The 24,735-nt window shown below is 37.0% G+C and overlaps 1 protein-coding gene across 9 annotated transcripts in view; it reads left to right on the top strand.

The window, feature by feature from the left end:
- CCSER1 (coiled-coil serine rich protein 1) overlaps nucleotides 1-24,735 on the top strand; it is a 621,919-nt gene that overhangs the window by 171,831 nt on the left and 425,353 nt on the right. For all 9 annotated transcript variants that reach the window (XM_085058017.1, XM_085058025.1, XM_085058019.1 and 6 more), the window contains one exon: nucleotides 7,019-7,139. In XM_085058017.1, coding sequence (XP_084914143.1) covers nucleotides 7,019-7,139 — 121 coding nt within the window. The remainder of the gene's footprint in view (nucleotides 1-7,018; nucleotides 7,140-24,735) is intronic.

Genomic DNA, 24,735 nt, shown 5'->3' with positions numbered 1-24,735 from the left:
AAAACAAGTCATAGACTAGAGTGCTAACATAGAAGCCTGTGACATTATCCTGACTGATAGTGTTGCCAGAACCTAATGCAAGTTAGTTATTTTAAAAGCTCTATTATTAACACTAAACTAATGCTTTTGACATTGAGAAGCAATACCTACCTACTCGATACAGAGTATGCTTTTATTTTTAAAGGTTGAGTTTTCAATTCCTGTGTAGGCTGCTTGGAACAATATTTGCTTTAAGTAGTTCACTGTGAATAAGAAAGTATCTTAGAAGCAGCCTCAAGCACAAATAGACATACTTAGAATGTTTTAGGTGTATGGTAGTTACAGCTGAAAATTTAACCCACTTAATTTTCTGTAAATGCAGTTGCAGTTTCTCCTGGCCTTCATACAGTGATCCATTGCAGGAACTGCAACAAGGAATGGTTGTTTGTGGAGAGGTCAACAGGGTGGCCAGAGCTATGGAGCAGGTTTTAAACAGGAGCAAATGCTGATAATGCAGCCCATAAAAGAAAAGGCTGGCTAAGTATACAAAAGAAGTCTGTAAAATCCAGAGTGGAAGGTGAAGGGGGAATTGTGCATTATCTTTTCCAAGACTAAAACTGGGCGAGTCAAATGAATGAATCATGCTGGTGGCAAGTTTAAGTGGACTGATAGGAATATTTCTTCACAAAATCTATACTTCAGCTTTGAAGTCTACAGGACATTGTGCGTGCTGTAAGTTCACTCAAGAACGTAAGTAACTGAATAAATTCATAAAATCCCTGAGGGGGATTTTGTAGAAGCAAGTCTGCAAGTCATTGTAAGCTGGGGGAGGCTGCTTGAGAAGACTGATCTGGAGTAAAGGTACTACCCTGAGGCATCTTTCTACCTCAAGAGAGACCAAACTACAGTCATTCTCTCAATACGGTGGAGCTAACACAAAACATGCAAGAAGTGGGCCACCAGTATTGTTGTTGTCTGGGTGATTATTTTAGGCATTGGTGTTTCCATCGTTTATCATGTCCATGGGGTCCTTAGGCCATCATGGCTTACCCTTTCATTCAGAATCAGCCCTAACATCAGCATTCCATTAGGCATGAACATTGAAAAATTACAGTTTAATTTCTTGTGCATAGAGTACAACTCCCTAGAACCAAATTTCACTTGTGGCTCCTACCATCTTATCACAGTGGCTTGTGACAACAAAAAACTCAGGATACAAAAGCGAGGGTGCCGATAATCACTGCGGAACTGCTGGTTTGTGAGAGGAATTCCCTGGCTCCTGCCTAATGCTGCATTATGTACCCTTCATGTTTGCATGCCAGCGTAGATAGCACGAAGCAGATATGTGTGTGCAGCCTTTGTGAACGCTATAAAAGAGCTGTGTAGCATAAGAACCTGATAGAAAGTAATTCATTTGCCCATAATGGGCCTGTAATTGTTGCTATTACAAAATTTCTGATTGTGACTGTGTTGTGTTTAAGAAGCAGGCCTGTGGTTTTATTGCAATATTATTACAGCAAACCCTTTGGGGACTGTGCACATATACTCTCATTCTCTTAAGTATTCACTTGGCCAATATTGTGAAATGTAGCTGTTTCTAAGGGACAAGAGGCCCTATAATAACTGTTGAACTAATAAAAATAGAGATCCATTTAGTTTCCTTTTTTCTCCAAAGACCATCATCAAATCTAGAATCAAGCAGCAGGAAAATTAGGCTTTTTTATTATTATTTTTGATATTAGGCTTTTTTTTAATATAAGTAGATGGGCAAAAATAGCTTTCACACGAAGTACCTTGACCTTTTGTGTTGTTTTAAAGAGACTGAAAGTCTCCTTGGGCTTTAGGGTTTAATAACAGAGCGGTAAAAGACTTTATTGTGTTTCTCGGACTGAGAAAGAGGGTATGGAACTGAATTCATGCACTTGGTTTTGCAGAAGTGTTTCATGCAGGTGATGTTTGGGGTTGATGGAGAGACATGTCAGGAGGCTGTTTCTTTTCTGAGCCCTCTGAGTGGCCCAGGACTATCAGAGGACATCTCTGTGCAGTCAGGAAGGGATTAGCGTGGTGGTTAATCACAGTTCTGCCTGGACATAGCAGAATTAATAGATTGTATTTCAAGAACCTTTCTTATATGCTCTTTCTAATGTCAGCAATTTTCCTGGCAAAATAGCTTGAGTTGCATATTTTAAATGTTCTTTTTCTTTCCTCAGCTCTTGTTCTAATTTACTAAAGAAATTTCAGTAGATCCACTCTTCCTTTTTGGTTGCTTGGTATGTTTCTGGTTTTGGTTTGGTTTTTTTAGCAAAATCTCTGTTTATCCTGAATTTCCCTTGTCTGAAGAACCTGTTACAGGGGTTACATATTTTGCACCTCTTTCCTGTCCTTTGCTCATAGCACTTCACAGGGTGGCTCATTTCCTGAGCCTTTTCATGGCAGGGAGGCATTTAGGAGACCATGTGCCAAAATGTAAAATCCCAGCACTGAGAATTGGAGTTCCAGAGTTAAAACAAAAATATCTGGCCTTTGGTAGTAAGGAGGGTGTGGGATTGGATACTTAGGATCCAGATGTTGCTCCCTCATGCTCTAAGTCCCCTGTCTCCTGCAGTGGCAGCTGATAGATATTTCAGGGTAAACCATTTAGTGCGTTCCATGCTGCCAGCTGCTTGTTTAGTTTTTTACCAAAGCAGAAGGATTTTCGGTATAAAACAGCGTATGTTTCCAGACTTGATCTGTCTCTTGAATGATGAGAGCTGATAATTTTAAACTTCATAGGCATGAATGTAAATACTTGGAATTGCCAGGATAAGTGCCCAGCTTTCTGAAATCCAGAAATACTTCACTGTTTTCATGTCCCTGTGCCATGATTCCCTTATGCTTCATTGCACACTGCATATGAACATTTCCCTTCTGTTTTCTCTAAGCAGGTAGTGCTTGCTGCTAATTTCATCTAACCATCACTTGTATCTTGTGTCAAGGGAGACTTTTTTTAAAGCAAGCAGTGATAACCAGATTTTCTTTCTCCTCAATTAAGAAAAAAGGGGGGTGGAAAGTGTGTACTATTAAGTGTTTGAAATAGATGATGTAAATGACACCCCTAGAGCTTAAAAATCTTTTTATTCTCTGGAGAGACACATTCTATTCAATAGCTGTTGAAGGCTTCCTACTGTCCTACTATTTAGGGAATTAAAACATTTTCACTGGTTGGTTCAAAGTAGAAGAAAAATGTTTAATTAGTCATTCTTATTGTTCTTGAAAGAAACAGCAAAGAAAAAAAAAGCTAATGTTTCTCTTCTCCAGATGCGGAGATCTGTTTTGATAGTGAATGATGTTCTGGGACTGCTTTAACCAGCTAGGGTAAATCCAAGCCAGCACTCCTAGTGATAAATATATGGGGTACTTTTAAAACACTTGGCAATGAAAGTAAACAAGCTGTATGCATCATTAAACCAAAGGATCTGGGGAGAAACTGTGCAGCTTCAAAAGTAGTACAGATCTTTTATAATAGTAGTCTATGAAGTTACACAGACTGTTTGTTTTCCCTTTCTGTAGAGTTCTCCTTTACATGACCTGTTATTGGTAGGTAGTGTCTTTTGTCTCACTAAGGAAAATATGGTTCTTTAATGATAACACATAGTAAAGATGTTAGTCCAATTGTGTTATTTCACTACAATTATTAGCTTGTTCGTGTAATGGTTGAATTGAGAATAACGGATGGAAAAATACCATCTCACTTGCATGGAAATTGCTCCTCTTTTTTTTTTTTTCCCTGAAGGTATTCAGTGTGTAACACATTCTGAGATACTAAATGCTAGTTTCTTAAAGAAACTGCAACAGGTAGTATAAAATTGGCTGATTTTTCCCCTTGTTGATTTTCACCATTCTGGAAGTATGCTTCAGGAATAATGTAGTAGGCTGATCCAGCTGATTACATTCAAGGCTTTGCCCAAACACTAACTCAGATGATTGAAAATTCTGCTTTCTTTACCAATTCATGTGGGAAGGCTACATTTTTAAGGTCTTGCTGGATGTTAAGGAGCAAGTTGGACACATGAGAGGATTTATGATTGAAAGGAGCTATCCCTTAGAGTAATCGTTTTTCTGACGTTTGTGGTATTTTGAGGATTGAAGAGATTTCGATTCATAAAGAGTACAATATGTAGACATCATGAATGGCCTTTTTTGTGGACGTGTAAGCCACTTGTAGATTAAAAAATGAAAGTGTAGAAATGAAACTACACTTAAATGGGTTGAGTTTGGAATGTAAAATGCAAAAACTCTTAAGTAAAAGAATCCCCATTGCCATCAATATTAAAATTGAGAGTCCACATTTAAGCATGTTCTCATTATTTTAATGCAAGTTATGAACAGATAGTAAGAGCATACACTCCAGAAGGTGAAAGTTACTTGCTGCTGTGCCATCGCTATTTCATGACATTTTAGTTAATTATACTGTCCCATAATGACTTACAACTGTGCACAGAGACTTGAGATAAAAAGGAGGAATTGTAGTGGTTTTCAAAAGCAAGACCAAAGAGTACTGCAGTCTAGAATGGGGGGGTTAATAAATTCCATGAGCTCCAATCGCTGGAGGACCACTAGGTTTGTCTTCAGCTGTAAATTAGGGGATTATACAACTCCTGTATAGCATTAATTATTAAACAAAAGCAATTTCACACTTTTATTCATTCGTGAAATTTCTGTGAAGAGTAGGAGACTTGCAGTGTCTTCTTTGTTACTTGTGATTCCCTCTTTCATCTTTCTTTGTAACTGCTCTGATGGACGGTGCCTGATCTAGGGCAAACCCTCCCCTGTGATGCTTGTCACCAGACCTTTTACGAGTTCTAAAGTAATAACTTGATATTCAAGTAGCACGACAGCTCTTCTAAAGAAAAATATGGATTTGCTTCGTCCTTTATGCTCCCTGTTTTATCGGTGTTTCTGGTTAAAATTCAGGTACTGAATATCAGTGGTGCACTGTGACAAGCCTATCTTTTTGCAATTCTTTGACTGTAAATAAAGAGGCAAAGAGACATAAATGTTCTTATTTGCACATATTCAGTCGTTGGTTGTAATGAGAAAATACTGCTTTGTACATTACTTGATGCCTACCAAGCAGAATTGTGCTAGTAGATGGTCTGCTGGTTGTACTTAATATAGTAGGATGTAAAATCACCTAAAATTCCTTTTTTTCTTACGTTGTCTCTTTAGTTCAATTTTGTACTAGTTTAATCTTAATTTGTTGTGCATCAAGCTATAACCTAAATCCTATGTGCATGCCTGTAGTCAGTATAGCAAGTTGTCTTTGTTTATGACCATGTTTTGGAGATGTGTGTCTGTGGTAGTGATGAAGCATTGAGTAACACTGGTTCCAAAGAAAAAAAGAAGGTAAGGTTTCAGTGCTGGTCATCTTAGGTGCCTTAGTCATTTAGCACAGTGTGCGCATTAATATTTAAAATACAAGCATAAACCATGCTGGAGAACATCAGATGAATTCAACACAATTACATGCACTACCTGAAAGGTTTCTTTCCTGACAGCAGTGCCTGTGCTCCAGCCATTTGTGCTGCCTGCTGAATGGCTCAGAACTGCTCAGAAAGCAAAAAAAGGCATTTGTAGAAATATCCAGCCCTGACCTGACCTGTTCCTGTTAGTGTTTCATGGTGTTTGTGGATCCTCATCGTGTCCTGTTGGTGTATGCTGAGCTCAGGCTGAAGGTAATTTGTGCCCTTGGGGTAAAACACCACAATTAGCTGTTCTTAACCCAGTCAGAGCAATATGGGTGAAGTCTTACTCCAGTTTTGCTTCTTTTGTCAGGGGAGCATAGGCTATGCCAAAGCTATGTTGTCTGTGGGCAGTAAGGAGGCACATGATTGTGGGGAATGGAATAATAATAAATAAATGTCACAGTTCAATGTTCCCAACTGTACCAACCTTGCATAAATGTATTTACTTGTGAGATGTATTCTTTCTGGTTTTGAATTGCTGAGAATTTGTCATAGTCATTCTGATTTTACAGGCTGTGTTATTGGATGTGTGTGCATGTGTGCACTCTATGAAATAGTTCTGTATGTTATAAATACTGTGTGTCTTTTTATTTAAACATAGGCCACCACATTTCTTCTTGCTTATTTATAACACATAATAGTACCAAATATAAGAAGCTGTCATGCTTTGTTCAATAAAACTAACTCTTAATTCCAGCTTTTGTTTCAGAAACATATACCTTGGCTGTAAAGGATATCTGTAGCTTCAAAATCAGTAGGAGTGGTCACTGCTAAAAGCTGAGTTCTAGTGACACTTATAATTTAGAATTTAAGAACATGTATGACTTGTAACATACATAATTGTCTGTTCAGAGGTCAGACACTTTTGGATATTAATTTTTTAGTACTAATTGAGCCAGATACTTAGCTGAAAGGCATGCTCATTTTTCTAGCTCTGAATACTAAGTTGTAACATTCACCAGAGAAATACAGATATAATTTTTATTAAAAGAAAGCATGAGTCAATATATCACATATCAGTTCTAAACCATTTGGATTTGACCTTTTTAGAGTCAAGTGAGTCATAACAGTTAAAGGTGAAAAGTAAATCACTAATTAGATTTTCTCAAATCTATTTTCTTACGAAGTCTGAAATTTTTGAAGGTGGGACGTTTGCCTGGAAACCACCCATTATTTTCACCCTTATTTTCAGTCTGTGATGAAAAAGGACTAGGAAGTGAATCATATTCATTTATGTAATATAAGTCCTTTTAGGACTCAGACCCACCATTGAGCCAGAGCAGGCTGACAGCAGATCTTTTGCTAGGTAAAACTTAGTGAATGAGCAGTCAATGGCAAAAAAAGTGCAAAGTAAGCACATTAGGAAATGTGAAAAGCAATGGCATTTTCATTGTATGTGACCACAGTGAAGTCTGATTAATTATTTGCATTTGTGTTTATCACAGTATGAATCGATTTTGTCCTTTTTTTTTCCTTTTCCTTTAAAGTGCAAACGGAGTTCACTGTTTAACACTGAGATTTCTTTATCTTTGCAGTTTGCCGGGAAGACTCCTACCAGTCAATAGTGTCCTGTGCTGCTGTAGTACTTACCCCTGTAGAGCCTACAGTGGAGACAAGGAAAAAAGAACAGATGATAATGCCTGATGTGTCCAAACAGTGAGTTGTTCAAATATCATGATCTTTTACAAGTGCAATTTAAATACCAGGCCAGATTCCTTCTTGTGGATATGCATATACACCCTCCTTTCTCTTTTATCAGGGCTTTCATAGGTGTTTCTAAAAGTAGAAACTGGCCTGAGGCTAAGCTGCTACTTTTGTTCATTAGCCTACATTTTTTCCCAAGACTTTTGGTAATGACATATATAGAGGGAATGGGCGTTTATACTCTGAGAAACTGACTTTTTAACAGGCTTAATAAGGTGGTTCTTTTTGTTAAACAGTCCTCTCATTCTTGCAAGTAGTTAATTTTTATAAAGATGGTAATTCTGAAATGCTTGGCTCATCTGAGATGTTGCAGTGTTTTCCAGTTACCATTTTCCCTCTGTGATACAAGATATAAAGGCATCTTCAAAAAATGGTGGTGTTTTTCCAGGGAAGTCCTATCTACTTGATTAGACTGTATTTTGGTATTTTGCTTTAGATGAGAATCATAATCACTGCATGTGCAGTAAGATTTGCCTTGCAATACCAGGCAGGATGGTTATTTCTTAATGATTGAGTCCTTGGAGAATAAAAATAATTTTGTTTTCATGAAAAGAAAGAGAACACAGTTGGAAGGCTTTACCGCAACACAGACTTGGGGCCTGTGCATTTTAGAGTGTGGAAGGTAGTTAAAAATGTGACAATGGAAAATACGACATCATTGCTATCCTTACCATTTATGTTTAGTTTTCTGCTTCTATTTGTATGTACAAATTTAGCTTTGAACTTGTCTATGAAGTCCTGATGTGCATGCCTCTTAGTGTAAGAAAATGAAAACATCCCCTTATATTCCCCCAGGAACCCCCCAAACATCCAAACCACCTCTGGTAGATTAGAGTAGATTAGATAGGATGTGATATTGCTGCAGATTTGTAACTTAAGTTTGTATCTGACTGTGGTATGTTTTTCAATGTAGTGATAAACCTATTTCATCTAGGCAAGCTGTACTTAAAATTGAACACAGTATGTTGCCTGTTGTCTTGGTATTACTGCAATGGCCTTATGTTTGAATTACTGTTACCATCTGAGTGTTGCAGTGATTTAGTTGTTTGGCTCTCTGAATACCAAGGGATTGGAAAGGCACTGGGCTGCAAAATGCTGTGCTGAAATCCAGAATAATCTTTCTGGTTAGTTCAAGCAGCATAGAATGTTTTTTCTTCTCTTCACTAAAAGAGAAACCTGCACTGTTGTTTGATTGGCTTTTTCATCTACTATGATGAGATTCAGTATTTAATAATCCCTTATGAATGCAAAGTGGGAAGCTCTGGTATCTGTTTAGTATGTGCTGAATGAAGTCACCTCCTAGATTTTTGGTGTGTTTGGTTTTATTTTGTTTTTTTTACAACCTGATTAGTGTTATGTTCTAAGAACACAGACATAAGTAAAACTTGTCCTAAGCACTCTGAGGTGTCAGAAACATGCTCTAACCTCTGCTACTCTTCCAATAATCATATTTAAAAATACAACCTCTGGCTCTGGAATTCTTTTGATGAGAAGCTGCCTTGTGGTTAAACAGATTAAATGTATTTGAACTCCATATGAAACTGCATCAGTGTATTAGTATCTTTAAACCAACATTTTTGACAAGTATGTTGGAAATAAACAGAACTATTTTGCTGGAAAAAGCTTGCAACTGGAGTTTGCTAAATATTGTAGAAATCTTTGAAGTAGGAAGGTGAAAGCATGCAGCTTCAAGAAAATCTCCAGCATTATGAATGAAAATAAGCATACTGTTCACATCTTGCATTTCACCCCAGGCTTCCTGCATGTAAATAGTGTTCTTCATATCCAGTTAATGGAAGCAAACCAGCTCCTAATTCCTATTTCTAAATATCCCAGTATCATCTGTCTCCAGTGCAAATGTGCCCTTGACAATTGTTGAATTCCATTGACTGGAATGCAGAGTCCACATATGAGCAGGTCTGCATGTGTGGATTATAGTTATTGATCCTCACTTCATGTGGGAAACAACATTCATGCTTTGATTTTTATGTTTATCTTTGTTTACCTGTATGGCTTTGCATGGCCAAAAATCGTGCATATCACAGGGGGCTGAGCAGTGGCCAGTCTCCTGTAGGAGAAGTTTCTGCCTTCAGGCCGTACAGGGACAGAGTATATTTAGAATAACTGATGCTTTCTAAAACTACATAAGAAACTGTGTAATCCACACCAGCTAAAATGCATATTAATGATAATAAAATTTTAAACAGTTACAAATAACTAAAAATAATTATCTTGTATGCCACATAAAATTATATCTAAGACCTTCAGTACACAAGAAGCTGTGAAGGCTGGGCAGAGGAAAAAAAGATTTTAATGCTACTTGTGTAATATTTGATTAATGATGTTATTTTGTTTTAGAAAGAAACTGTTTAGTGGCTTTAAATAATGTATTTGCTTAATGTATTTTTTTTTTGTAAGCAGCAAATGGTGCCAGAAGTGGTAGCAGCAAAGCTTAATGGTACTTTAAGTGTCAGTGATTAGATCTTATCAGGATTGCAGGAGTAAAGGGCCAATTCTTTTCCCCCTTGTATTTTTTCTTGGAAGCTCAAACCATTCCGTCAGGGAGTAATTTCATAGTGATACCCAGGTAATTGCAGACTCATTGCTTGTGTGCTGGACAAAATCTCTACCTCAGTTATTCACCAGGAATGGATTTGGCAAGAGGAAGAGCATGCCTTTGTGGTTTTTGTCTTTCCACTCCACAACAGACACTGAGGCAGAGAAATACATGGTCAGTGTGAGGTCAGGGTGAAAAATAAATGTGAACTTTATCTTACTTTGTCTTCTCAGCCCTCCACTTTTTCTAGGATGTTTCATTAACTGCTATATTTTGTAGAAATACAAGACTTAAAAACCTCTTGCTGTCTTAATAGTTCAAGTTATCGAGGCCTCTTTGTGTTGCCATAGTGATACATCAGTCAGTTGTTCTCAAAGGTGCCCAGATGCTAAAACAATTGGAACCTTTTGAACAGTGTATGCTGCTTACAGAGTCCTAATTTTAGTCCTTCCTATCTGAATTCAAATACAAATAAATCAGCTGCTGGCACAGAGCAATGGCATGAGGAATCTTCACTTCCATTTCAAGTTCTTATGAGGAAGCATGGGAGAGGAAGCATGGCCCAGGGAACTGTAAAAATGCCATGCTTTAAACCAGCTTAGCTTCAGCTTCAGTGGGCAAACTCTCAGCTGAAAGGTCAGCCTGCAAGGGGCAGTGTGGAAAAAGAAGTGTCTAGGTCACATGTGTCCCTGACAGGCAATGTTCTGCTGCTGTGTGATGTTCATATGGGAGAATAGAAAACCATTCATGTGCTAGTAGTGCATGAAAAAAGTGTAGTGAAATTCAGGTGCACCATTTTTTATCAGATTTGAAGTTCAGCTGATAGTTATGTACTTAATTTCATTAGTTTCTTCGGATATGACTGCCCCACAGTTCAGAATAGTGATGGCAACATGGAGCCCTCTGAGCTGGCCAATTTAAAGGTGGTTTGTGCATTAGTACTTCAGCTGCTGTCACATTCCCGATTTTGATTTTTACTTAAATATATTGTTTGCTGTTAAAATGTTTCTAGAGCTACAGACGTTGTTATGTCATGAAGCAGACACAGTAATTGGCCAACTCTTTTTCATGTCAGAAATATTTTTCTGAGCTTTTGGAAAGATTTACAGATGAAGAAACTAGAAAAATGATAGGACAAGAGGTAATGTTTTTAAAGTGAAAGAAGGTAAATTCAGACTGGATCTAAGGAAAAAGGCTTTTCTAAAGAAGGTGGTTAAACAGGGAAACAGGTTGTTCAGAGAAGTCATGGATTCCCCATCCATGGGAACACTGAAGGGGTAATGGATGGGGCTCTGAGCAGCCTGATATAGTTGAAGGTATCCCTCCTTATTGCAGAAGGATTGGATTAGATGGCCTTTAAAGGTCCCTTCCAACTCAAACTTATTCTGTGATTTTTATCTTATGATTCTAAATGTCACAGATCATTTGACAGTTCTTCAGACTCTTAAGATCAAGTCAGATTTTTTCTGGTAAATGCCTGAATGAGCCTATGTAGTGAATCTTTTCAATATTCTGTCTGCGCCAAAGCTGTTTCGCTTGTACCTTGCAAATGTACTTACCTGAGCAAGATTCTTATGCATGAGTTCAAATACATGAGAAAGCTTCTTGGAGTCACAGTGACTACCTGGGTTCTTGCTGGTGGGAAACAGGATGGTAAGGGGCAGAGTTGCAGCTTTAATGCTGCTCTGTATAGCACTGTTTGGTGCAGATGCTAACACAGGACTTTGATACAAATTGGAATCAAGGAAGCTTTTACAGAAATATATAGTCTAAATATATAGTCTAAATTTATTAGCTGCAGTAGGCATATTCCAAAATTTAGGAGCTTTTTTCCCTCTCTCAGAGTTTCAAGCTGTAAAAATATATTTGCTGCATCAGAAGACAGGTAATCCTTTTTGACTCTTGCAGCCTTGCCTAATTCCTTTCAAAAGAAGTTCAAACCAAGCCAATTATGTATTACTATTCCCTTATTCAGTTGTGGATTTTATTTTCCTTATTTTTTCTTTCCATATGTATATACACATATATATATTTCTATTTTTGATAAATCCCAGGGGAGATTTTTTTCTCCTTTAAAGCAACAGTGTTGTTATTTTACCTCTGTAATTGTTTGGTGCTCCTATTGTGATCCTGTCACTGAGAGATGCCTCTGCACAAATTAAGGTGTAAAAGAGGGGTTGGGGTGATACCAGGAATATATGTACAAGCAGTTGCTGCTGCACAGTTTGCCACAGTCTGGATGCATTACCCAGGATGTGGCAGGCCTGGAGCCAGGCCACCCTGCCACTCCATTCTGTGCTTATCTCACGGCAAAGTCCTTCTGTGGTCTTAAAATCACAGTCACCTGTCTCAAACACCATTTAAGTTCTTATAGCTCCTCGGCGTGATGCGAAGTGTGGTTCCCAGCTTGTCAGGCAGTGGTGCCCACTGCATGATGTGTGTCTGCTCTGACAGTCCATTCAAAAAGGCATCTTTCAGTGATGTGGAAAAGAATGGTTTTCACACTTGTGTGGGAAAGCGGGTAAGGAGATGATTGTACTGTTTCGGTTTCTGGATGATTGGGACCATGGGCTGTGAAAGCATGTGTCACTCTGTGGGTAATGCAGAGAGAATAGGGATGCCCAGTGTTGCTCTGGAATGACAATTCTTTGAAAGCTGTGGTTCCAGCTCAGCTGAAAAACCTGAGACATCAGCTGAATTGCTGTATACACAGCATCCTTACATTTTACTGATAACAGGTAGGAGAGGTACAATTTATATGCATTTCTTTAAAGCAGACACTTGGAGTAAACATAAGAAATGTGCTTATGCTGTCAGTGGTCTACTTTTACATTCCTTTATCTATTTTGCTGGTTAGTCTTTAAGCTCTCTTCAGCAACTTCAAGGGGAACTGAAAATTTCTCTTTTCCATGTTGCCTGTCACATGGTCTCTTTGTACATCCTGTATTGCTTTTTGCACATAATGGGAAAATAAGTTATTTTGCTGTTCTCATGTCTACTTTGAAATGGGAAGCTTTTCAGAAAATAGTAAAAATACAGTATTTACACTTCTTTTATTGTCTGCTAACTAGTTGAAACTCCTACCTGACATTGTCTTTTGTCTAGGCTGCTCAAATTGGTAACTTCTTTCTGCTTGCTTTGAGGACAAACAAAATAATAAACCAGACTGTTGTTTCTATTTTTTCCCCTGTGTCCACCCACTGCAAAAATGAGAATAATTTTTTAAAAACAGTTATAAGTAACAGTTGTGCAAAGGATGTACAATTGCACTGCAAAGTGAATATGGAAGAAACCTTATGTCTGGTTATAGAATGGGAACATCATCAGTTCTCACATATTGTGATAATAGCTGAAACCGCAACACTCACATTCCTTCTCAGTCAAAAACCAATTGTTTTGAATTCGGTATTTTAATCCTTTCTTTATCATTACATAAAGGAGTATTATGTAGGTTTTGTTGCACATAAATAAATAGTCTCTGCTGTTACATTGATTAAATGTGTGACAGCATGAATTGCAGATATATCCACCTAATATTTGTAATAATCCAGATTTAGATCTTCCAGCACAGCAACACTCACATTCCTTCTCAGTCACTGCAACGATCAATTTATAGGAGAGATTGACTGGAAAGCAATCTACATATGTAATTTAAATATTGCAGGCAATTGTTTGTAGCTAAGGGATCAAGCAGTTCTGTACAGTTTAATTTGATCATGAGTTCCAAATGTTGAATAAGCTGGGTTTTGAGACCCACTAACTGCATTTACGGCACTTAATATTTTCAGTGTTTTGTAGTTCTGCTCTTATCTTTTCCTGTGTGGTGGTGGAACAATGCAGGAGGCAGAGGAATCATGGCAATTGTCCTGTGGAGGGAAAGTGTTCTGTAGATTCTGGTCATAATAGTTGCTGTAATTTCCACTGGCAGAGAGGGTGACCAAAGCTGATTTAAAGCGTTGAATTGCACAGACAAAGGACGATGCCTTTAGAGTAATCTGCAATACAAATTTCCTCTGCTTCAACAGCAAGCAGTGGACAACATAACTGCAGCTACAACTGCAATTTCTTAACTAGACCTGAAGTTGTCATAAGAAAAACATTGTCACCAAATCACAGTGACATTTAGAAAACAGCTTTGCCTGAAGCAAGATCACTTTGTTCCATTTACATCCATAAAATTGTGTACCTTTATGATACCATAATGCCATTCTACTTTTGGCCATCACCCTAAAAAGAGTATCATTTGGAGTAAGATTATAGATTTATTTATCAGACCTGAGAAACTTTTTTAATTTCCAAATGAAATTCAAATCTGTGCATTCCTGTGCATCCTTCTTTTCTCTGTTCATCATCATTCTTCACTAGGCACTTCTGCAGTAGTGGAAGCTTTAGTTACCTGATTTGCTTGTCCTTCATGTCCACAAATTTCCCCAAAAGAAATACATCAAGATAAGTAATTTTGGACTATTTCGTTAGAGAGCTTATTTAAAAATGCCGTTTGTCACCTATTATATATAAAGTCAGGTGCTTACTATACACTTGGTTGCAGAGTGCAACTTTTATCCTATATATACTGTAGAGTATAGAAGTGTCTGCTTTATTTACATTGCTGAGAAGTCCAAATCAGACCACCAATATCAACTTAATTCAAAAGTGGCAGTCTCACACTTGGCAACCAAGAACTCTTCTAAACTGATAGCCTTGAGTAATCATTGCAAAAAATTCTTGGCATGTGCTTTGTAATTAAAACAATGATAAGACACACTTTTGAATTTTAATTTTGTGCTGAGATTTTTGCTGTGTGATGAAATAGAAATTATTATGTATATTTATCAAAACTCCTTAATGTCTGGAACAATTCTAAAAGGAGACGTAGTTGAAGTAAATCAAATCTTACCTGGTTCAATCAACCTTGAAGAGGATGGTTACAATAGGTAATGCAGGCAGAGATGGTTGAGACAGCCTTAGGCAACTGAAAATCCATTCTTTTATCTGGAGATCTCCCTCTGAAGAGCTGCTGTTCTAAGTTGTAGTTTAGTCACTTACAGTGTTCGTTATTGTAATAAAATTACAGAGTTTTCCATTATCTTAGGTGGTGCCTAAGCCCTGAGGAGCACACCCACGGTGTGCTGGGATGGCTGCACAAAGCCACTCAGGCACAGTGTCCTGCAGAGGCAGGGCTGCAGTTGGGCATGTGGAAAATGACTTATTCCTTTTTCTTGTACATCCAAAATCTTGAAAGTACACAGAAATTATTTTGCTGTAAAATGGGGGCAAATGTAGTTGTTAAGCTTCTTTAACTCAAGCTTTCACTAACTTAAGTGGAAGTGCTTAGTCTTAGGAACTACTCCAGAAACAGAATTATACTCTCTGGTCTGTAAAAGCACAGGCTGTCGCTAAACTGTAAAGTTCTGTTTGAAACACCGCCAGTGATTGTATTTTATCATCTCACAAGGAAATTAGGGCAGGTTTGGGTCTGTGCCTTTGTGCAGCAGAAACATTAATCTGGGATAACATTATCTAAATGCTGAAGAGATGAGGGTGGGGTGGTGGGGGAGGAGGGACCAGGGGATCATTTGTTTTTTAATTTAGAAGCCTTTGGTGTTTATATTAAAGTAAAGCCTCAATTCTTACAAATTAGATTTCAAAACATAATTGCAGTATCAAATATAAAAATTAATCAACTATGTTATTACTTGTGAACAATTAAAGCATCATAAAATGAAAAATATGAAGGAAATATGATTGTACATGTAATGCTAGGATTGCAAAGTATTTTATTTGGTTAGACAAATGTATAGTAGATTAAAACTAGAAAAAAACAGATACAGTACATAGCAGAAATGTATTTGTTTCACTTTCACAGTAATTTAATAATGTCTCTGAAGTGTAACAAAGAACAGCATTTCTTAGAAATTTCTTATTGTCATTGGAAGGTGGGCAAAGGAGAGATCTCACAGAAAAACAAGGTAGATTTGCATTTATAATTGTATAGTGTAGCTATTGGACTATTGTACGATGTGCTGTTTTACACTCATTGTACAATTCCAGTGAAAACATTATCAGGTATTCTTTTGAATCTGATGGGTGGAAAAGAATGGTGTTGTTGTGGTGATGTTAGTGGCTTATTGAGGGTTTTCTAAACCAGTTAATTTGCAGAACATTCCTGAAAACCATCATCCTGTGCAGTGGCTATATTAGAGTTAGGTTTGTTAGAAAATACACTACTCTTGAGTCATATTATCATGACTTAAATAGGAATACCACTGCAGCAAATGTAAGGTCAATCAGCATACTGCTTAAAAATATATAAAGTGCTTCATTGTGCTTAAAGTTGGAGAGATTACCTACATCCTAGAGGGGAATGAATTATGTGAAAAAATATCCATACCTGCATGCTATGTTTCACATACTATCAGAGGAGTTCACTTTTTATTTAGCACAGCTAAATGTGGAAGGATGTTCCAGAATTGAGCATAATCTAACTCTTAGTATTTCTAAGAGCAAGATTTGGTCTGTTTTGTGGAGTAAAAAAAGAGCTATTAGCGAAGGACAGAAATAATTTTAAGAACAATCTCCTTATCCCCACCTCTAGCTCCAGCGTGTTATGTTCTTATTTATTTTTTCCTGGAGGCAACGAAGAAATAGAGGCAATATTCCTCTTTCTCTTCCATATACATTTTTCAATGTATCTGTGAATAGCCCTGGGAGCAGTAATTCCAATAACCTATCAGAATCTATGTTTGCAGTGAGTATTGAATATGTTATTTTTACTTGCATGGATTTACTGATAGTAGGGGTAGAAGACTATAGCTAAAAAGGGGAAGTGGTGCTATCACTCTTTATTTATCTCCTCTTCACCCTCCTGGCTTTTTCCAGTCAATACACTGGCTGCATTGGCCACCATATGGGATATATAAACCACCTACAGCATAAAAAAACAACAAAAAGCAAGATGGGAAATGGGGAGGTGGGAAGCAGAAGACATAAAAGTGAAAGGACTGTGCATCATCACACTAGGACACATGCTGTGTCGGTGCAGTTGGATTAAGACATAAATTTGCAATCACATTGCAGTAAAGTTTAGCTATAAAGACAAAATATTGTACCAAATACAAGTGAATTTAAAAGAGCCGAATGCTGCAAAAACTATTTGTAGTTTTACAAAGTGAGTACAAATGTAAATTCTTCCTCCTGTGCTTCAGCAGCAGGATTAAGCTGTGTTATACTGAGGGCATCAACTGGCCCAGCTGCTTTTTCTCAGTAATATCTACAGTAGCCACCATCTAAAAAGATGTTTGTGAGGGAAGAGGAGTTTTACATGTTCTTTTTCTGTGATGATGCTCTAAGTATTTCATGTGTGTGCTTCCAGGTCCATTTACTAGCTCTTTGTGGATGTGGCAGGATTTTGCTCCAATTGTTTTGAATTCGGTATTTTAATCCTTTCTTTATCATTACATAAAGGAGTATTATGTAGCTTTTGTTGCACATAAATAAATAGTCTCTGCTGTTACATTGATTAAATGTGTGACAGCATGAATTGCAGATATATCCACCTAATATTTGTAATAATCCAGATTTAGATCTTCCAGCACAGCAGCCCACAACATCAGCCTGTGTACAGCTTTAATAAATGTCTTAAAAAAATAGAAGCAGGGAAATCAAAAGAGGCCAGCGCTCTCACCATAAGTGTGAGGTGGCTTTTTCAAAAGCAGGTACAAATACATCAAAATATGATAGGTTACAACCCCTTTTTCCTCCTCGATCAGCTTTGTTTATATGTTCAGTGCATCCCTCTAATCCCAAGAGGATTCCTGTGATGAGCAATACAAGTAGTAGGAGGGAAACATAGATAGGAGGTTACTAGGAGTGAGCTATTGGGAAAAATCGAGGGAAGCAGAGGCAGGGAGAAAAGAGAGGCAGCTTTGAGGTAAACTTTCCCATGTTTTAAGCAGTCATGTTCATAAACTAAACTCTTGATAAAACTCCTTATCTATCTGTATGTTCATTTGTTTATGCAGAAAGCCTATAGAGCATTCATCCAAAAATATGGTCATTTTTATACTGATCTACTACTCCATCCCAAGCATTTTGTTCAAACTTTTTAATACTGATTTTTCAGGAGTATTCCAGCTGCACTTCCAGTTATCTTTTTATTATGTCCTTTTGTATAATCAACATCTTTACATACAATTTTCTTAGTGCCCAGGTTGCTGCTTTGGAAGATTGAACAGAACTTATCTTGCTTTGGAAGATTGAGCAGAACAAAGTTGAGCAGAACTTATCTCTTGTGGCAGCCGTAGGTGCAAAGTGACCTCAAGTCAGAGCCACAAAACAACCTGGAATAAACATTAAGAGAACCAAGAATGAAAAACATTATTTTATTATAAAATGCATTTCTTGATGTTTTCATTGCATTGATTTAAAAAGTCACATGCACACAGTTTGAAGGCAAAGCAGGAGAAACAGAATTCCTTTTTGACAGATGAACTAAATGGTAAGGTGATACCATGTTATTTTGTCCTACAACAGCTCTCTTTTAAGAAGGCTGTGTTTTGGGCTTTATTTTTGGAATCCCTTTTTAAAATTAATCTAATGTTGTAAACTTATTTCTATTCCTTATCTGGACCTGTATTAAATAGCAGTGATTGATACTTTTGACTGGAAAAATTTAGATATTTTAGATAAATGTTTCCAGAGCTACAGTCTACATAAACATTGCTATGCTGAGTATTTGTTGTCAATTCTGACTCTGTGTGCTTCAGCACTCTAAGATAGGTAAATGAAAATCTCCTCATTTTCTTGTCCAAGGAGCAATGGACCCTATTTGGGATAATTTATAGAGGAGATAGAAAATAACATTAATGGGTCAGGGAGAAAGCACATGTGTTCAGAAGTAGGATTACCTATTGCTTTCTAAATCCTGTTCTGGTGTTGTGGGAACAAATACACATACAACTGGTGTCTGGTATTAGATGGATTTGAAATGGAACAATGCAAGTAAGGTGTGTAACAGTAATAACAAATACTATTTGCCAGTTCTCTACTCTCAAGTATGCTGTAGATTAAAGTCAGAGAATAAATACAGTGCTGATACAAACGAGATTATTTTAAAAAACCTAAGCAGGCAAATCATCATTCTTCATTTATTCTTCCAGAAATTGCTTCTATTTTTTGAAGATCTCACCTAAAACCAGGAATATATTCACAGGGCTTGGAAGTCAGTCCAGATATGTAACAGGAATGAATCACAAAGCTGAGCCATAGTTTAAAAAGGAGTCATATCCCTATTCAGGCAGGGAATTTTATACGAGCTCTAGCAAGGCTTGTTTTTCCTCGTATTTAAAGTTGAAGTTACTAAAATTCACCTGTTCAAAATAATCTATGATGCTTTCAGCTTTGTGCGATTTACATTCTTCTTCCTGAATTATTTTATTAATATAATACTACATACTAAAATGTAGTAAATGCCTTAAATTTCAAATTATTGAAAGCCAACCTGAATTCATAATGAATGCCTGATAGACTTCAGGGAATCCATCATTTAGATGGCAAAAGAACACACTGATTCTAGCTACAAAACCAGATTATATTTGAAAAGGCAACAATTAAATACAAAGAATGGTTTTGGTTACTATGGGAACAGTTAAAGAAAGATTTTTCAGCATTGTAAGCCACTGTGTGTATACAAGAGAAAAGATGTTCTTTTGAGTCAAAAAGCTATAAAAGCTTTTCAAGGAAAAGGCTAAATAAGAAGAAATATTTAAAGCAAAAGCTTTTAAATATCTCTATATAATATGTTGGTGGTTTTATATCCTCTCTTCCTGCTTTCCCCCCCATTTTTCTGCCACTAATTCTTGGAGTTAGAGGTTTTTTGAATCGTGTAGCAAAAAATGCTTTGCAAAGAGGATTAGTGAATGAAAGAGCGATGTGAATGAGTTATTTTATTTCTGTGTCTGTTTACAAGCGATCTAATCCTATCTCATAAATTTACTTAGATGGAGGCATTTGTACAGTAGATTGACACTTTCTCTCACATACTTTTCTATGTATTTTCTTAACCTGGAAATAATAAATGTACAGGTTAGAGGAGGAATAAGTGGGGAAAATTATCAAGTCTGCATTTCACTAAAACTTCACTGCTTTCAAACAGACTTGCACAGTCTCATTATGTATGCTGTATTAATATTTCTGCTAAGCCAGGTATTAACCTTTTTCTCTGTTTTTTTTTTTTAATAATTATCATAATTTTCTCGATTTTTATATTTGTTAAAATTGAAGAATGTCAGATGGGTACTAATCACAGCAGACCAAATGTCAAAAGTATTTAAAGCATCTTTTAAACTCGACCTAAATTAGAGGTTTTGTTTATCTATTGAGGAAGCTTTAAAAGCTTCATCATCAGGAATGCTCAGCCCTGCATGGAAACTGGCAAAATCTGCAAGACTTGGGATTATCTGAAATGTGGCCCCTTGGAATAAAAAATATGGTAGTTGAAGTGAATGAGCACATTTATTTTCAGGATATGGCAATGAATTTAAAATGGAGAAGGTTCTTTGATTTCTTTTAAAAGAAATAAACTGTCTGAGAAGTGTGTTATCAGCTATTATTTAAATATGTATTAAACAATATTGTGCTATTTCTGTGTATCTTTCAAACTTCAGATGTGGGAATGGGCTGATGCTGAACTACAATCCAGCAGTTATGTAAATTATGCTAAATTTGTCATCTAATTTTCTGTGCTTGCCTGTGAGGTGAATGCCTACCTTGTGATGCTAAGTACCATACAGCTCTTTTATTTTTAATACTATATTTTGAGAAAAACATGTTTAGGGGCACTAGGAAGTTAGACTTAAGTCTCAGCTCTTTTGGTTTGGATGCAATATTTTTAATGACATTGATACGCAGCATTTTTCTCAGCTGTATATGAAAAAAAAAAAAAAAGAAAAGACTGTTGTTGCAGGAAGTCTGTCTGTATCCTGATTGAGAAACCTGGGAACAACTGACAGGTTTGAAGTCAGAAGTAAGGGGAAAGTGTTTAGATTTAGACCCATTTTTGCTTGTTTGATACCCTTATTGTGCCTGTGTTTGCAGGTCTTGTTTTCTTACAAGTCACATTAAAAAGCAAGGAAGTGTTCTATATCTTGCAACCACTTTTCATTTTTAAAATGAAGCTTTCTGGAATCTGTTTTGGGGGAAAGACAACACAACTCTTCATAACTGATGTTCACTTTCACCCCCATTCATTTAGACCATTTAATAACCTCTGACTTCAAATTGTTGTCAGGAACAAGTGAATACAAAACTGCTAGGGTGAGATAATGCTGGGTAGCTCATTGGCCTCAACTGCCCAGATATTCACTGGCCTTGACATGCCTCCTCCATGAAGAAGGAGGCTGAGAAGCTGTGATACAGATGCTTTTGTGCTGACCTCTGTCAGTAGTGCTCTGTGAAATTCCCGCTGAGCACCACTGCAGGGGGCACAGGCTCCAAATTTGTAGCTGCTACGATTTTCATTTGCTTCTCCATTACCATCCTAAGCCTTTTCAAGGCCATATTGAAAAACTGACGAAATTGCTTTTAATGGGGATTGAGCCAAATCTGTTCTGCTTTCTGCAGACAAATTGTTACCAGGACTGAAATGAGTTGAGTGCTCAGCATTACCTGTTTGAAGCACTTCCCTTTCTTAGCCGTGTTTCCCATCCTTTAGCCTGGTGGTATCCCTGCCAGCCAAGGAAAAGAGCAGCAAGAACAGGCTCAGCCTGTCCATGGCTGAGGGAATGGGCATGGCTGGACCTCCTCCTCCTCCAGCAGGGCAATAACTTGAGCAGCACTGACACAAGGCGAGGGCTGTTCTTCTTTGCTTGCTGACGGCTGCTCCAAAGATGACCTCGGAACGTGTCAGGAAAAGTAATAAAAGACAGACAAGAAACCTGGCTTTAGAGAAGAAGAGGTAATGAGTACATTTTTATAGACTGCTTCCCTCACCTGGGCTGGAGAAAGCTAACTCAAGCCTAGCCATTGCTGAGGCTTCATAACCAGTTTGTCAGTAACTCTGGTGATTTGGAGCAGTCAATACTTCATAAAATGATAAGTTTCTTTTTGATGAAGTAAGAGCAGCCTTGCATCCCTTCGTCTTACAGATGGCATTGGCCTGATTTGCCACATTTACCTGTTTTCTTAAATAACCTTTGCAAAGTTAGCAAAGGGCAAAATGGATCTCTCAGAAAGCTTATTTTGGACCCTGTTTTTGCTAGCACTGGCTATGAAGAAAGCATAATTCTGGTAGACTCATTCTTATTGGACCAGATAATTAATTAAGTCTTTAAAATCTTGCCTTACAAATATTTTTTATGATTTTCATACACGTTCTTGAGGGATAGAGTTACTTTTCTATGCTGCAATTTGCCTAAAGTTAGGTGAAGTAAGCGGTGTTTCTTAATTCCAAACTGATTTTCCCTAGGCCCTTAATATTTTCTAAAGTATTTTCCAAATATAGCTTCCTTATCATATGTAATGAAATAAAATCAGTAGTAAATAGTCAAATGTAAGAGCAGAGATTAGAAATTAGTTTACTTAGTAATACATCACACCACACTGTAATCATCTTCAGAGCAGTAGATTTTGGAGGCAGTAAAGAATTTCAAATCTATAGTGAAGATGTGTAGGCAGAGTATCTTTGGGGGTCTTTAATTGACCGTACATGAGATTGGTATGGGTCAGTTGTGTTGCCTACTTTTTCTTTATATCAGGGCAAAACCAGAATAGTGATACAGGTGTAGGGAACCCCTGGTTATGCAGAAATAATTATCTACTTGTCAGCTGCAATTTTGTTGGGGTGAATGGGAAAAAATAGTTCACATGAAATGGGTTACGTGTGCCATCTGCCTTGGATTCAGGTGTACCTTGGCAATAAATCAGGATGTCCAAGGTACTTCCACTGCTTATCTTCAGAGGTGTCTTGTCTCATAACTTCTTGAATAAATATGTGCAACTGTGACTGTAGGTGTCAGTGGTTCAATACAATGCCATGACAAGAAACGTAAAATAAGTGAGCAACCTTCCTTGGACTCCAGAAACAACAGTTAACTTAGTACTTTCTTCTTCACTTGTTAGTTTTACTAAAAAATGGAGCATTTTACCTTGAATGAAGTGCTACCAGAAGTGATTGGGGTACATGTGCATATCACTGTAAGCCTAATAGTGGCATGCTGTCAACTAGTTACCTGGAAATAAACATTGATTAATTATTTTTATGATTTCTTTTTTGGTTGATAGAGTTGATCAGTGTAGGAAATGGTTTTACCAGGTATGGCTTAAATATTTTCCTTTTTTTTGATATTGTAACTCAATAGATTCTGTAGGAAACAACTTGATAGTTTATATCTGTTATACTGAGTAATGTATCACGTAAAAATTCATTGTTGGTGGTGAACAGAAGAACAAATGTTAATCTTTGTTCAATCATCGTGTTTTTTTACAAGAGGAATTAGCATTCGATCATTTCGATAGAGCTGTTGTGTTTTGTGAGGCATCTAATCTTGAATCTGCACTTGCTTACATTAGGACATTCTTTTCTAACAATGCTGTGTGTTATGTGATCAGGACTGTTGCTGAAAACATACACTTCAGCCCTGTGTATCCTATGAATGCTGATGAGCAGAAAGCAGCTTTGCTGTCTTGCTGTCAACTCCTCAGGTTTCTTGGGGTTATAAATCCCATTGTATACTGATGACACAGGGATAAACTTGTTCATTCAAGCACACCTATGAAAAATTCATGTCTGTTCTAAAGATCTGTCACTTCGGATGCATATTGGTGGCTATGTGAGCACATCACATCATGGATTGGTCAAAGGCTGTATTTTTAAAAATTTTGTTCAGACTGGCTTTATCCAACTGCCAAAGCAGAAATTAAGGAAAACCTTTGGTCAGCCAAAATATATTAGGAAACTTTGATTGAAGAAGATCATCCCTATCCTGAGGTTGCTACTTCCTGCAGATAGTGATGAATTAAGGTATTTTAAAGTAGGAACTTTAAACCATGAGGTATGTACCTAGATAAATATAAATGTGGCAGCTGTTTTAATGTCTTCAAAAGACTAATTACAATCTCCCTTTTCATATCTTGAGGCACATACAGTGGTAAAGCAGTTGAACAGTTGAGATTTGCTATGTAGAATTTAATTTCCTGACATTAAAAGGTTTATGTATTTAATGATAAAATGCCGGATACTGCTGAATGTTTTTGCCCAGGAATTTGTACTGGCCAGGTAGTGCTGCTGCTCTGAGTCAAAAAAACTAGTTGAGAACATACCCTTATATGCCTGTGTGCTGGTAAAATGGGGGTTTTTAGCAGCTCTGAATAGTACCTTTAGAAATCAAGTAGCTGTTAATTTTTTACTCTCATTGTAGAAAGAGTGGAGGTTGTTTTGCTGGTGGGTTTTTTTTTTTCTCTCAAGTACAGTGGCTATCTGTGTTAGAACATTATGAAATCAACAAAGTTCATGAGAGCCAGTCAGATTCATATGCATGATTTGATGCTCAAACCCCCTGCTGACAAGAGAGAAGTATAGGAGAAGATTTGAAAATTCTTTTTTTTTTTATTATTCCCATGTCTGAGAGTCACAGATTCTGATGTACTGAGTTTTGCAGAACTCAAGAAACTTACCGTAAATGAACTTTTATCTGAAGTCTGAAAATGTCATAATGAAGTTAATATATGTTAAAAATTCAGCTACAGTACTATGAAGATCTGCATAGTTATTCAAATTTAAGCAAATGACTGGTCCATTGAAATTTAAGCCTGTGCATAAGTCTTTGTGGCAAGCTTGTGCTGTTTTATCCAGTGTTCTTTCATTCAGCAAAGTAGCTAGGATGATATATCTCTCTGAAATGTAAATATAAGTACATTTGCATGGCGAAATTTAAAGAACTTTAGGAAAATAAGTACTGAAACATAGAAATTAAAGATAAAAGCATTCTTTTTTCC

This window comes from Lichenostomus cassidix, chromosome 4, assembly GCF_008360975.1.
Source record: "Lichenostomus cassidix isolate B80296 chromosome 4, HeHo_3.0, whole genome shotgun sequence".
Classification (NCBI taxonomy): Eukaryota; Metazoa; Chordata; class Aves; order Passeriformes; family Meliphagidae; genus Lichenostomus; species Lichenostomus cassidix.
The sequence above is the reverse complement of the archived record's forward strand: the minus strand, read 5'-3'. Positions and strand labels throughout refer to the sequence as shown.